General features: G+C 42.1%; 1 protein-coding gene across 5 annotated transcripts in view; it reads right to left on the minus strand.

Moving 5' to 3' along the window:
- Nucleotides 1–1,902: 1,902 nt before the first annotated feature.
- The window catches only part of TGFBR1 (transforming growth factor beta receptor 1), a 72,890-nt gene continuing 61,169 nt past the window's right edge, over nucleotides 1,903–13,623 (minus strand). For all 5 annotated transcript variants that reach the window (XM_065399370.1, XM_065399371.1, XM_065399368.1 and 2 more), the window contains 3 exons: nucleotides 8,890–9,014; nucleotides 6,646–6,776; nucleotides 1,903–2,316 (listed from right to left, as the gene is read on the minus strand). In XM_065399370.1, coding sequence (XP_065255442.1) covers nucleotides 2,191–2,316; nucleotides 6,646–6,776; nucleotides 8,890–9,014 — 382 coding nt within the window. In that variant the 3' untranslated portion in view covers nucleotides 1,903–2,190. The remainder of the gene's footprint in view (nucleotides 2,317–6,645; nucleotides 6,777–8,889; nucleotides 9,015–13,623) is intronic.

The following is a 13,623-nucleotide window of genomic DNA, read 5'->3' on the forward strand; positions in this document are numbered from 1 at the left end:
GACTTTATCCTATAGCAGAAAAGGGGGTTCGCGCTCATCAGCTGATAAAATATTCAGTCAGCAGTTGCACTTCTATCCCCATACCAGGAGGTCTACAATCCCCATTTTATTTACACTTTACCCCCAGTTAAGCATTACAATACCAAGAAACAAAAAACGAAAGCAGTTAGGGTTGCTATACATTGCACAATTCATAGCAGACACCTCAGAAAGCAAGGCAATTAAACCTTATGCCACCCTAATAGTACATATCCTCTTCTCCTTCACTCACAGGCACAATACACCTTCCTCTTACTACAGCTAGCATATATCACAGAGCAAGCAACACAACTTTACTTGCAATTCTAAAATCGCTTCTCCAAATTACCTTTTCTCCACATAGCTACTTCTACTGGTGAAAAATTCCCTAAGCAGGCATATGAAGGCTTAAAGGGGAACAGAGTTAAAATTGCAGTGTGTGGTGTACGATTAAGGTGTGTGAGTGTGACTGAGAGATGACTCTGTGTGTGTGTGTGTGTGTGTGTGTGTGTGTGAGTGTGTGTGAGAGAGATATGTTGTGCATATAGCAATCCTTTTTTTTTTTTTTGTGCATTAGTAAAGTTAACATTAGGCAAATGCCTGCTACCCAAGCAGATATTTGTAATGGTTAAAAACTTAGTTTCAGGACAAAGATTATTCTCCTGATTTCCCGCTCGCCCCCCATGCGTTTAACAATTTTAAGAGACATTCAGACAGGTAGTGATACAATCTGCATCTTAAAAGTTTGTTAAAATCCTGTGAAAAGATATACCTGTTGGAGATTTGAAGGTTGAGTAAATCTGTGCATATTTTTTTCAGGGTTCTAATGACAACACAAACTATCTTTGCTCTTGTAGTTATAACAAGGGCACCAGAACCTTCTGGTGTGTGTATCCAAAGTCTTGCAGCTCACCACTGTGTGTATGTCACATACACACAGTATATGCATGTATAATTTGAGAGCAGCTTTTAACTTCCTAATAAAACAAGCCCAAATATTACAGTTAATCATCTCTAATTATAGATAAAGTTAATTCTTGTCTTTGCAAATAATACTGTTCAAGAAGAAAAAGGAAAGACTTTGAGGAACTGAAAAGTAAATCTCTCAAAAATGACTTCAAAGAGTAAAACTTCTTTTCTTTTATCTTAAAAACCTTTAGTCCTCTTGCTAGTGTAGACCAGACCTTAGATAAGAGTATGACAAACATTTTAAGAGTGCCAATTCATTAAAAAAAATTCTTATTCGATATAATAATTAGAACTTATTACATGTGATGCACAGTTCTAGAACATAACACTGAATTAACTAACTTGCATACCATTTAAATTCATACAGTGGTTTAAGAATCAGATCTTGGTAAAAAAGTTATTCCAAGAATGATGCAGCTACATGCCAAATAGAGAGTTAATTATGTCATTAAGCAAAGGAATAATTCCATTTTTGAACTCTGTTTTGAAACCACAAGTACCATAAACTTTGTATGTTCCTATTGATTTGCATTATAAAGACTCAGAAGTGGCACTTACTGGTATAGTACAATCTATTTTGAAGGCAATGCAATGTTCTGAATAAGTGAAAGCACAGTAACAGTATACAAAATATAGTTGCATAAATTATGTTCCCCACAAGTGAATGAGGTCATTTTTGTAAATCAAGGTAGGTGTCAACAGATGTAAGCTTAATAGCTAGAAAGTTATACTGCAATAATACATTCAAAACCTGAATCAAAGAAAAATTTTGCAGTGGTTCAGAATACTCAGTTGTACCAACCACAAATAAAATCACTTAAGAACCCTCAATGCACTGTATACAATGTAGTGAACCAGCTCCAAAACCTTAATGATCTTCATGTCTTCAGCACAGTTAATGAAAAGTTAAGACCAGTAATCAACTTTTAAAATAGAGTTACATGTTAATAAAAATAAAGCTAGACTACACAATGTTTTGTAATTGTCCTGGGAAAGAGGTGTTCATAGTGCACAAAAAAGACCCAAACAACTGTTTACCATGTTCACAGAAATCCCGGGGCTAACAACTGATGTTCCTATAAAGTATCAAAAGGCAGCAATATCCTTCTGTTCCCTCAGTGAGGTAGAGCTATTAACCTTCTGAACATGCCACCCAAATTCAGCTATGGATCTTTAAAGCGCTCTTCAGTAGTAAATCCAGGATTACATTTTTATGCCCTCCTGTTGGCTGAGCTGTGATAATGTTTTCTTAATGCGTAAAGCTGTTAGCCTGGCTGCTCCATTGGCATACCAACATTCACGCATAATTTTGGCCATTACTCGTAATGCCTGTAAAAAAAAAGAAAAGAAAAGAAAAGGAAAAAAGTCTATACATTTCTCTATCCCTGAATAATCATCCTTATTGTGCCTTAGACTCTTAGAATTCACATTTCTGAAATTTTTGTCATTGGTGCTACTGTGATATGCAAAAAAGTGTGTTGTGGTGGGAAATCCAGATTCTCATTTTGTTTAAAAAAAATAAAAGGTCTCTAAAAAGTTCTGAGGTGAACTGTAACACTCGTTTCAGTACACTTATTAGGCTCATATGCAGAATAATAAAATATTTATGAAAAATTAGCTTGCCTGGGAATTGTTCTCTCAAGTTCTGTATTAGATATGTACTTCTGGTGTTTTGTGCCTCCAGTTGAAAAAACTCAAGAGAAAAACATTCATATGTTACCTAGAACTGTCATGTGGGAATATATTGTGTTGCATGCTATTGAAAGACTAATTAATACCTTCTTTTAGTTATCAATTTAGGAGAAGTCTGCATGGCTTCAGAATACTCCATAATTCAACTCAAGGGGGAAAGTTATTCATGCTCTTTGTTTAACAATGTTCAAGAACTACTGCAGACATTTTATCCTTTCAAAGAAAGTCATCCATTTTTTGAGATCAAAACTGAATAAAATTAAACTATCATCCCCTTGTAGAGTTAAGTTCTATAAAAACAGTCATGTTATAAAGTCACATAAATTTGAACCTTAGCCAAGACCTATGACACCAGAAAATGAACGTCTGTAAAGGGTTGAAACTGCAGTACTAAAAAAAAAAAAAAAAAAAAAAAAAATGCTGGTCCAATGGAAAGATGGCGATAATCCTTATTCCCAAGTAGTACAAAAACTCCTGAATCATTGTTCCCGGTGTGTTATTTAAGTCAGAATGCCATGGCATCAAGGTGCTAGATGGCCCAGAAATACCAAACAGAAAGATCCCACTCAAGTAAGAAATGATTACTTACCTGTACAGTCACTATGGTTCTTTGAGATGTGTTGCACATACATTCTACTTTATGTGTGCATGAACCCAGTGCACTCAAGCCAGAGACTTTTGGTCAGCAGTATCCATTGGGGCAGCACATGCACCCTGAGTGTCCCTCATGCCTCCAACCACAGCCTCCAACTAATAGCCACAAGCAGTGAGAAAGAACTGAGGTGGGATCAGGACAGTTCTGCCCTTTGTGTCTTCAGTTGAAGGCATGAGGACACTCAGAGCACATGTGCTGCCCCAATGAGTACTGCTGACCAAAAAAAAGTCTCCCACTTGAGTGCACACACCTGAAGTGGAATGCGTATACACAACTCATCTTGAAGAATCCTAGATATTCTAGCTTTACAACCAATATATTCTAGAGGGCATGGGGGAGTGGAGAATACATAGAAATAAAGGGCTTGAAGGGACCTCAAGAAGTCACCAAGTCCAGCTCCCTGTGCTGCAGCAGAACCAAGTAACCCTAGTCCATCCCTGACCGGTGTTTATCCAACCTGTCTTAAAAGCCTCCAAAGATGGGAATTCCACAGCCTGCATTGGAAACTCATTCCAGAGCTTAGCTACCCTTATACTTGGAAATTTCTTCATAACATCTAACCTAAATATCTCTTGCTACAGGTCTACTTTCTATGCCAGTCTACAAAGGAGGCAAATGTGGTTACGCTCAGTGTCTGTATTACTAGACAGAAAATATCGTAATGGCATTATATAACTCCATGGTACACCCACACCTTCAGCGCTGTGTACCGTTCTGGATGCCCCATCTCAAAACAGATACATTAGAATTGCAAAAGGTACAGAGAAAGACAACAAAAATGATCAGGGGTATGGAACAACTTCCATATGAGCAGGGCTTTGGAGCACAGCCCAGAGCTGGAGTGTGGAGCAGCGGAGCTGCAGGTTTTTGCCTGGAGCTGGAGCGGAGCCGGAGCACAGCTCCAAAGCCCTGCATATGGGAAAAGATTATGAGAGACTGGGACCTTTCATCTTGGGGGGGGGGGGGGGAAGAGGCATAAGGGGAGATACAATAGAGATGTATAAAATCATGAATGGTGTGGAGAAAGTGAATAAGGAAGTTTTATTTATCCCTTCACATAACACAAGAACTAGGGATCACTCAACAAAATTAATGGGCAGCAGGTTTAAAACCAACATAAGGAAGTACAGTACTTCATACAATGCACAGTCAACCTGTGAACTTGTTGCGAGTGGAAGGCCAAAATAATAATGGATTCAAAAGATAAATTCATGGAAGATAGGTCCATCAATGGCTTTTTGCCCAGATGGTCAGGAACACAACCCCATACTCTGGGTGTCCCTAAAACCTCTGACTGCCAGAAGCTGGGACTGGACAACAGGGGATTGATTACTTGGTAATTGCTTTGTTCTGTTCTTTCTTTGAAGCATCTAGCGTTGACCATTGTTGGAAGACAATACTGGGGCTAGATGGACCATTAGTCTGATCCAATATGGCTAGGATGACCAGATGTCCCATTTTTAAAGGGACAGTCCTGGTTTTGGGGCCTTTTTCTTATATAGGCGCCTATTACCCCCCACCCACTGTCCCGTTTTTTCACAGTTGCTATCTGGTAATCCTAAATATGGCCATTCTTATGTTCTTACTCATAATTTAATAGTTTTGAACTGTAGGAGGTAGAGTACTCAAGCTAGAGCTTTAAAATATAGTCTGGAAAATATTTTTTGGTAAAGGTGATACACTTAGATTACACAGATCTAAGTAGCAGACTTCAAAAAAACATGGTATTGCTTCTAAGCTTTTTACCCCTCCATGCCAATCTCAGTTTACTCCAATCAGTATAATGTCTTGTGTAATTTAATTTGTAGTACGCTGAATTTCAAATTTGAGGCCACTTAAAATAATTGGTTTAATATCAGACTTTTGCATCAGCACTAAGTAAATGTTTGACAGTTGAGTAGGAGACAAGGAGGCTTTAAGCATCCAGGAAGGCTTGACATTTTAAATTAATGTCACTCAACACCTACTGAGATGAATGGGGTTAGCTCAATGGCTCTCAAACTTTTTTACTGGTGACCCCTTTCACATAGCAAGCCTCTGAGTGCAACCCCCCTTATAAATTAAAAACACTTTTTTAGATATTTAACACTATTATAAATGCTGGAGCAAAGTGGGGTTTGGGGTGGAGGTTGACAGCTTGCGACCCCCCTTGTAATAACCTCATGACCCCCTGAGGGGTCCCGACCCCCAGTTTGAGAACCCCCAGATTAGCTAAATACCCTCAGACTTTGGGCTTGTCTACACAGGCATACTCAGGAAAATTAAGATGAATTAACTAAAGGTGTAAAGTTAAAGCGCATTAAACTGACATAGATAATCTCATTCAGATGTAAAGTGCCCTTCATTCACTTTATCCTACCTAAGACCTGGTCTACACTTAAAATTTAGGTCGACATAGCTATGGCACTATGGGGTGTGAAAAATCCACACCCTAGTGCAGTACTTATGCTGACCTCATCCCCAGTGTAGTTGCACTTAGGTCAACGAAAGAATGCTTCTATCAACTTAGCTACCGTCGCTTGGGGAGGCGGTGTTCCTACAGCAACAGAGAAATCCCTTCCACTGTGACAGGCTGGATCTACATTACAGGTCCTTAGCTATACCACTATAATCCCCATAGTGTAGAAATGGCCTTAGTGTACAGAAGGCTCTAGTGTTTCTTCCCTGCATTTTTGCCACCATGTCACTGTTGTAAATCTGTCTACATTAGGACATTGTAACACAAAAGAGACCCAGAGAATGGAAATGAATGATTTCCATTATATCATATTTGGTGTTTTATACCTTGAAGACTGCAAACTAAGTACAATCAGCACAGATTATTTTCACTCCTTGGTTAATATTCTGGTAATTTGCCAGACATTTATATGGTCCTGCAATTGTAGATAAAAATTGTCCTCTGGAACATGTGTTATTCAGTTTCTTATATTTTTAATTAGAAGTAATGAAATACATTTGTTGATCTGCAGTGAGGTTTCCTGGATAATTTTGTTTTGTGTCATTTGCAGTCACACATTAATTTCATGGACAAGTAACTTTAGCCACTGTTCATGGGAAGGGCTCTGAGAATTCTTTTGTCAAACTAGCCAGCCTTGGTAAGACAGTTTTAAATTTTTGTGCATAACCACATCCACTGACCAGCATCATATAATAAATTCATAATTATCACAAAGCCACTAAAGTTCTCTCAGAGGCACATATGCATCTCCATCTACAAAAATCAAGACAAAAAACTGATTTAAATACTTAAAATATAAAAGCTGCAGTTTTCTTGAATTATTTTAGTTTTTTGCACTTTTAGTAATACTCACCTCACAACTTTGCCATCTGTTTGGAATATTGGGTCTCAGCTTCTGCTCACAAACAACTTTCCTCATTTCTTCAACTGAAGGATCTGAAGGGACTAGGTCATAGTATGGTAACTGGTAGTCTTCATGTATTCCTGTAGTTTTGATTGAAGTATTTAGCATTTCTTTTTGTTTAACACCACAACTACAGATTTTTTTTGTTAACTCATTCTCAAGGGTGTTTTTTTTTTTTTTGGGGGGGGGGGGCTGATATAACTCAGTACTTATTTTATACAGTACTTTTAAACGTCAGATTTAAAATCTCTTTACAAAGGAAATAAATATTATCCAATTTTACCAATGAAGTGATTGACCAAGCTCACACAACTGCCTTAATTTAGTGCTTTGTAACTTTTTCGTAAAATGTTTACAGGCTTGTGGAAATTGTGTCTTCCTGAATTTGAACAGAAATTGGTTTCATCAGCAATGAAACAAATTAAAGATATTCATAAAAGCTTTTAAAAACAGCTTAATTTGCGTCTGATCTTTTCATTCAGTATATTACCACATCTACTTACAAATAAGTGAATCACAAAACATAAACAATTAATAATACAGGTTGCAATTTACATGGGACAACGTAAACAAAATGCAAATTCCATTGCAAGTACCTTTGCCCATTTTCTTTGTTTCTATTTTAAAAGTTTTATTTGAAAAGTGATTCTTTAAAGAGCATGACTGATGCTGTTCTAGGCTTAAACTGAAAATGTGAATCCCAATACAAGAGCAACTATAACCACCCTCCAATATTGGGAGAGTTTTCCATATTGCACTTGAAATACTTAGGAATAAGTCTTAGTACTGTGTGAGGAAGAGCAGATGTACACTTCCCATTACTGATAGACTCCTAGACTTTAAGGCCAGAAGGGACCATCAAAATCATTTAGTCAGACCCTCCTGCACATCGCAGGTCACAGAACCTCACCTACTCCTGCAATGGGCTCATAACCTCTGGCTGAGTTACTGAAGTCCTCAAAATTGGATTGGAAGATTTCAAGTTAGAGAATCCACATTTACGCTAGTTCAAACTAGCAAGTGACATGTGCCCCATGCTGCAGAGGAAATCAGAATCCCCCCCTGCCCCAGGGTCTTGGTCAATCTGACCTGGAGGAAAATGACAGTTAGACCCTGAGCATATGGACAAGACCCACCAGCCAGCCACCTGGAAGAGAATTCTCTGTAGTAACTCAGAGCTCTCCCCATTTAGGGTCCCATCCGCAGCTGCTGGAGATATTTGGGAACAGCAGATTGCTTAAACTGGCATATGGCCAATCTCATCATACCGTCCCCTCCATAAATTTATCAAGCTCAGTCTTGAAACAAGTTAGATTTTTTTGCCCCCACGACTCCCCGTGGGAGACTGTTCCAGAACTCCATTCCTCTGATGGTTAGAAACTCTAGTCTAATTTCAAGCCTAAAATTTGTTGAGGGCCACTTTATATCCATTCGTTCTTGTGCCAACATTGGCCTGTAACTGAAATAAGCCCTCTCCCTCCCCGGTGTTTATCCCTCTAATGTTTTTATATAAAGCAATCCTATCTTCCCTCAGCTTTCATTTTATTAGCCAAGCTTAAGTCAAGTCTCCTCTCATATGGCAGGTTTCTCCATTCATCTAATCTTCCTAGTACTCTCTCTGCACCTGTTACAGTTTGAATTTATCTTCCTTAAAGATGGGAGACCAGAGCTGCTCACAGTGTTCCAGAGGAGATCTCACCAGTGCCTTTTACAACTATAAAAACACTTCTGTCTCTTCCCGAGATGATTTGTGTCAGAAAAATTGCATTTTAAACTAGGTATCTGAACATTACCTGCACATATCCTTACCAGTGCAGTCAGTCCCACACTTTCAAGGGCACCAACTTTGCCCTTTTTCTATATGACTTTTGGGACAAATTCTGCTCTGGTATAAGGAGGGGTGGCTCTCAATTTCAAGAGGAGTTTCTTTTACTTACTCCAGGTTTAGCCATATATCATTTACAGATAAGCCCTCGTTAAGAAACTTGAGAGGTGCTCATTATTTGACACTAGTTGACTGAAGCAAAAGATAAAATGGTTTTAAAAACTAAGTATAAACCATGGAAAGTATGCTAAATTATGTAGTATAACAAAATGATTGTGGAAAACAGGTATGCAAAACTGTTCAGAGTCTTCAAACAATCAGTACAAAAACTTATGATTTAATATGCTCAATTTAGGATTGTCACGTACCACCAATTGAACATCGCCGTGCTATTTCCCAGAACACTAATCCCATCGCATAGATGTCGGCTCGCTTGAATGACTCAAAATGTTTCATATTTATGGAATCATCTAGGACTTCAGGAGCCATGTATCTATTAAAAATAAAAGAACCAAAATATCTTATGCCATAAAATGCATACTGCACTAAGCTTTTTCAGTATTTCTTCAGCTCCAACACATTGAACAAATCAGCTTAACAGAAGTCAATAAATTAGGAAAATTATGACGTACTACTTAAAGAGTAGAATTTTCAAAATCACTGCATGTTGGCCTAATTCTGATTCCATTAAAGTCAGTGGTAAAATTAGGCCAATCCTGAGTGCTTTTCAATATCCCACCCTATGTCACGCACCAATCGGCATGGCCTTGGTACAATGAAAAGCACTTCAGTTACTTCCAGGTGTCTAACATGTGACCCTTGAGGCTTGTGTTTGTGGTCCTCAACTGTTAAGATTAATTCCTGTATTTGATTACAAATTGAAAATATGTTCAATAGCTTTATTCCAGCAGGTGAAAGGAGGCAAGAAGCAAAGCAGCTTCTGAGCTAGTGCCATTTTAGGAAGGGGAATTGATAGCGAGACAGAAAGCTGGAGCCATAGAATCTTCACAAGGGGAGGGAGAGCAAGCAACACAGTGGCTGCAATATCCAGGAGAGACACAGAGACAGGAGTAGTGGCAGCAGCAGTGGATCTGTGGGAGAAGATAATTACTTTTGAGGAAGGGGGCAGGTTGAAGGACAAAAGAGAGGAATTTTGCATTAGGGGGCATTCCTAAAGAGCATGGGGAAGAAGGGAGAAACATGGGAGTTAGAATATGTTGCTAGACATGCTGGAGGCAAGAGATGCTAAAACCCTGTGGGCTGTGTTGGAGGGAGGCATGGCTGGGGACTGCTAGAGAATGGAAAAAAGTTGTTACTAGCCATACAGTAACTGGTTCTTCGAGATGTTGTGATCAGCGTGGATCAACTGTAGATTCACATGTGCCTCACACGCAAGATCTGATTTTTTTGCATACTGATATTCATTGGGGCCACATGAGGGTATACAGAGCAGAATGCAAGGGAGGATCAGGGCCAATGTAGCAGAGGACTCTAAAAAGAAGGGGTGGAGGTTGGATCATAGGAGCCACACTGACATGTCAAAGAACCACACTTATAGGTACAGTATATGCCAGTGTGGATCCTCCTCTAGGTGACTGGCAAGTAGTAGCCCCTCAGGAATGAGGAATATCAGCTGCATCATTTCAACAGTGCTAATAGTACTGCTTTCCCATACTTGCCATCTATTCTAGCAGCTAAATCCAATGCATAATGCTTGACAAACGGTAATGGGTTACTCCATGTCATCTCCTTGGAGATCTCAAATTGACATTTTTAAACAGGCAGAGGATAATTGCTTGAGTTCTGGTGAAGTGCCTTGGTTTGCAGTGGAAGAGGTACACCAGCCAAATAGTAACAGCAAGATACACTGAGTTATCCATTTCAATATCCTCTGTGGGGACATTGGCTTAACTTTTAGAACACCCAGCTATGGCTATAAATAGCCAGGACAAGAGTCTGAACGATTTGGTCCTGTCAACATAAAGCAAAGTCCCGGGTGCATTTAGTGTGTGTACTTTTTCTCCCTGTGCCAAGTGTATCGTTGGAAAGAAGACAAGCAGGTTGAGTGACTGGTTTAGATAACAGACCATGTTAGGAATGAACTGTGGACATGATCTCAGCACCACCTTTTCTCTGTGGAATGCAGTATGTAGGATTTGGCCATAAGTGCCTGAAGCTCATTCACTCTCCTGGCTGAAGTAATGGCCATCAACAAGATAAGGGGGAGGGATAGCTCAGTGGTTTGAGCATTGGCCTGCTACACCCAGGGTTGTGAGTTCAATCCTTGAGGGGGCCGTTTAGGGATCTGGGGCAAAAATCTGTCTGGGAATTGGTCCTGTTTTGAGCAGGGGGTTGGACTAGATGACCTCCTGAGGTCCGTTCCAACCCTGGTATTCTATGATTGTCTTCAGAGTGAGGTGGTGCAGGAAGCAGTCAGATTCAAACGGAAATGCCAGGAGTCTCAAAAGTACTAGATCAAGGTCCCAGACAAAAATAGGTTCTTCTGACCAGCGAGTAAGTATGTATCATGGAATGAGAAAAGGGAGCACAATTGTACAGGTATCTGGCAATGTGAAATTGTACAAGGTACACTGTAACAGAGCTGAATGAGAGGCATGTCTTTTCAAGTGCAGTAAGTAGTAGGGGATCTGAGGTACCCAGGCCTGGACCAGGTCCAGACAATGCTAGGCTGTCCACAAAATAGAGAATAGTTTCAACTTCAATGAGTAAGTTCTTCTTAAGAATATTTTCCTCCTCTGAATCAGGATTTTGGGGATTCAACCAACCAACAGTTGGACCATCAGGTACATCAACTTTAGGCTAGATGAATTATCTGGCCATGGTGTTGTGAGAACAGGTCTAGGTATTCTGGGAGTTGGACTAGATGGACACATGTAGTAGGTCAGAATCAAAACTGCCTCAGTCAGTACAAAGCTACAAGAATGAGTATGGCCATGTCTCCTGATTTTGGAAGTCACCCTAGGGAAAAGGGAAACTTGTGGAAAGGCATGCAAGCTGCCTTCAGACCACTGCAGAATCAAGGAGCCAAGTAACAACCGTGGGATCATATAGAAACAAAAAAGTTCTGGCACTTGGACTTTATATCAGTGGTAAACACGGTGGTTCCCCAATGTATGATTATCAGCTCTAATAGACTTCCACAGCAACCACTTTTAAGTGGTGACTGACTGCTCAGAGAGCCCACCACATTGTTGCTGATGCTCAGGAGGTGAAGGGCCATTGGTGTTATACTGTGTTGGTGACACCATGTCCAGAGTTTAAGGACTCCACAAACAGGAAAAATGAGCATGTGCCTCCCTGCCTGTTTATGTAGTGCATCAAAGGTGTTGTCCATCAGGAGCTGAACTGTGAAGTTTTGAAGCACAGAATGAAAGGTAATGGAGCCTAGCCTGATGACTCTGAGCACTAACACATTGATGTCCTACCAGGTCCAAGTCCCTTGTATCGGTTACTCTTGAGGACACACACACGCACACACGCACACACACACTATTTCTAAATTCTGCAAATTTTGTCAAATAAATGTGGAAGCTCCAGCATGGCATTGGGGAGCACAGGCCTCTGGCTGCACAGAGGTGGGAGATCACTGTGCAGCTCCCCCCAGGAAACCGAGTCTCAGAAGTGAAGCTGCACCCAACCCTGACACAGCGCAAGGACTGGGCCTGCCCCAGAAACACCCGAGGGTCCTGCCCCTCTGTTCCAGGTGTACACCAAGTGTGGGCAGGCAGGCTCAGCAAGGCAAGATCCAAGTGTGCTAAGTGTGGGGGGGATCCAGGTGTGGGGTAATCTGGGTGCGGGCGGCTCAGTGGGGGATCCAGGTGTGTGCGGGGGGGATCTGGATGCACAGGGGCTTGTTGGGAGGTTCTTGGTGCAACAGTAATGGGACTCTGCAGGGGGGTCCAGGTGAAGGTGGTTCAGGCTCAGTGGGGGAGGTCTGGGTGTGGGGGAAATAGAGCTTGGCAAGGGGGTATGGGTGTGGAGGGCTCAGTGGGGGGGGTCCAGATGCAGCTGGTTGGGACTTGGTGGGGATGGGATCTGCGGGATGGGAGGCTCGGCAGGATGGTCCAGGTGCAGGGAGAGTGGGGCTCATCGGGGTGTGTGTGGGGGGAGGCTCGCTGGGAGGGTCTGGGTATGAGGGGGTCTGGATGCACAGGGGTTGGGCGGATTGGGGAGCAGCTCCCTGTACAGGGATCCCTCCCCCTGCAGCTGAGGAGCAATGGGTGCAGGAAGCAGGTAAGGGAGTTTGCAGAACTTCCTTCAGCTGAGGGAGAAATCTGGGGGTGGGTTGGACCTGCCCCTGGATGCTGTACAAAGGAAGAAGTCGTCCCGTCCTCCCAGCACAGCCAGGACTAGCAGCTGATCCTGGTACAGGGTAGGAGCCACCAGCTGGATCTTCCCCAGTCCCGCCTCCTGCCCCACAGTGATTTACCTCTCTGCCAGTTTCCCTGGGCCCCTGAAACATACTGCTGGGGAGAGCTGCATGACCGCTCTTGTGGCTTACCTTTGCTTCCCAGTCAGAAAGTCATTTTTCTGTGGGGAAGCAAAAGAAATCTGCAACGGACATAGGGTGACCAGACGTCCCGATAAAATCGGGACCATCCCGATATTTAGGTATTTGTCCCGTGTCCCGATCGATCTTCGGTGGGGACGCTGCACTCCGCTTCCCCCCCCCGGCAGCACTCGGCTGTTCTCAGCTTTCCCCCCCCCCCCCCTCTCCTCTGACTGCCGGCAGCACTCAGCTGTTCTCGGTTGGTTTTTTTCCCCCCCTCTCCTGAAAACCAGAGGCTGAAGGTATGCATAGCTAAGGGAGGGTGCATAATCTCCTCTGACTGCCCGCAGCACTCGGCTGTTCTCAGCTGCTCCCCCCCTCCCCCCCTCGACTGCCGGCAGCACTGGGCCACAGTAGGGAATTGGGAGAGGGAGCTGTTTGTGTCGTTACACCGGCAGCACTCGGTTTTTGGTTTTTTTTGCTCCGCCGGTGACCCCCCCCCTTGTGTCCCGATATTTTCTTCCTGTCATCTGGTCACCCTAAACGGACATAAATTCTGCGCATGCACAGTGGTACAGAATTCCCCCAGGAG

This window comes from Emys orbicularis, chromosome 2 (genome assembly GCF_028017835.1).
Source record: "Emys orbicularis isolate rEmyOrb1 chromosome 2, rEmyOrb1.hap1, whole genome shotgun sequence".
NCBI classification, from domain to species: Eukaryota; Metazoa; Chordata; order Testudines; family Emydidae; genus Emys; species Emys orbicularis.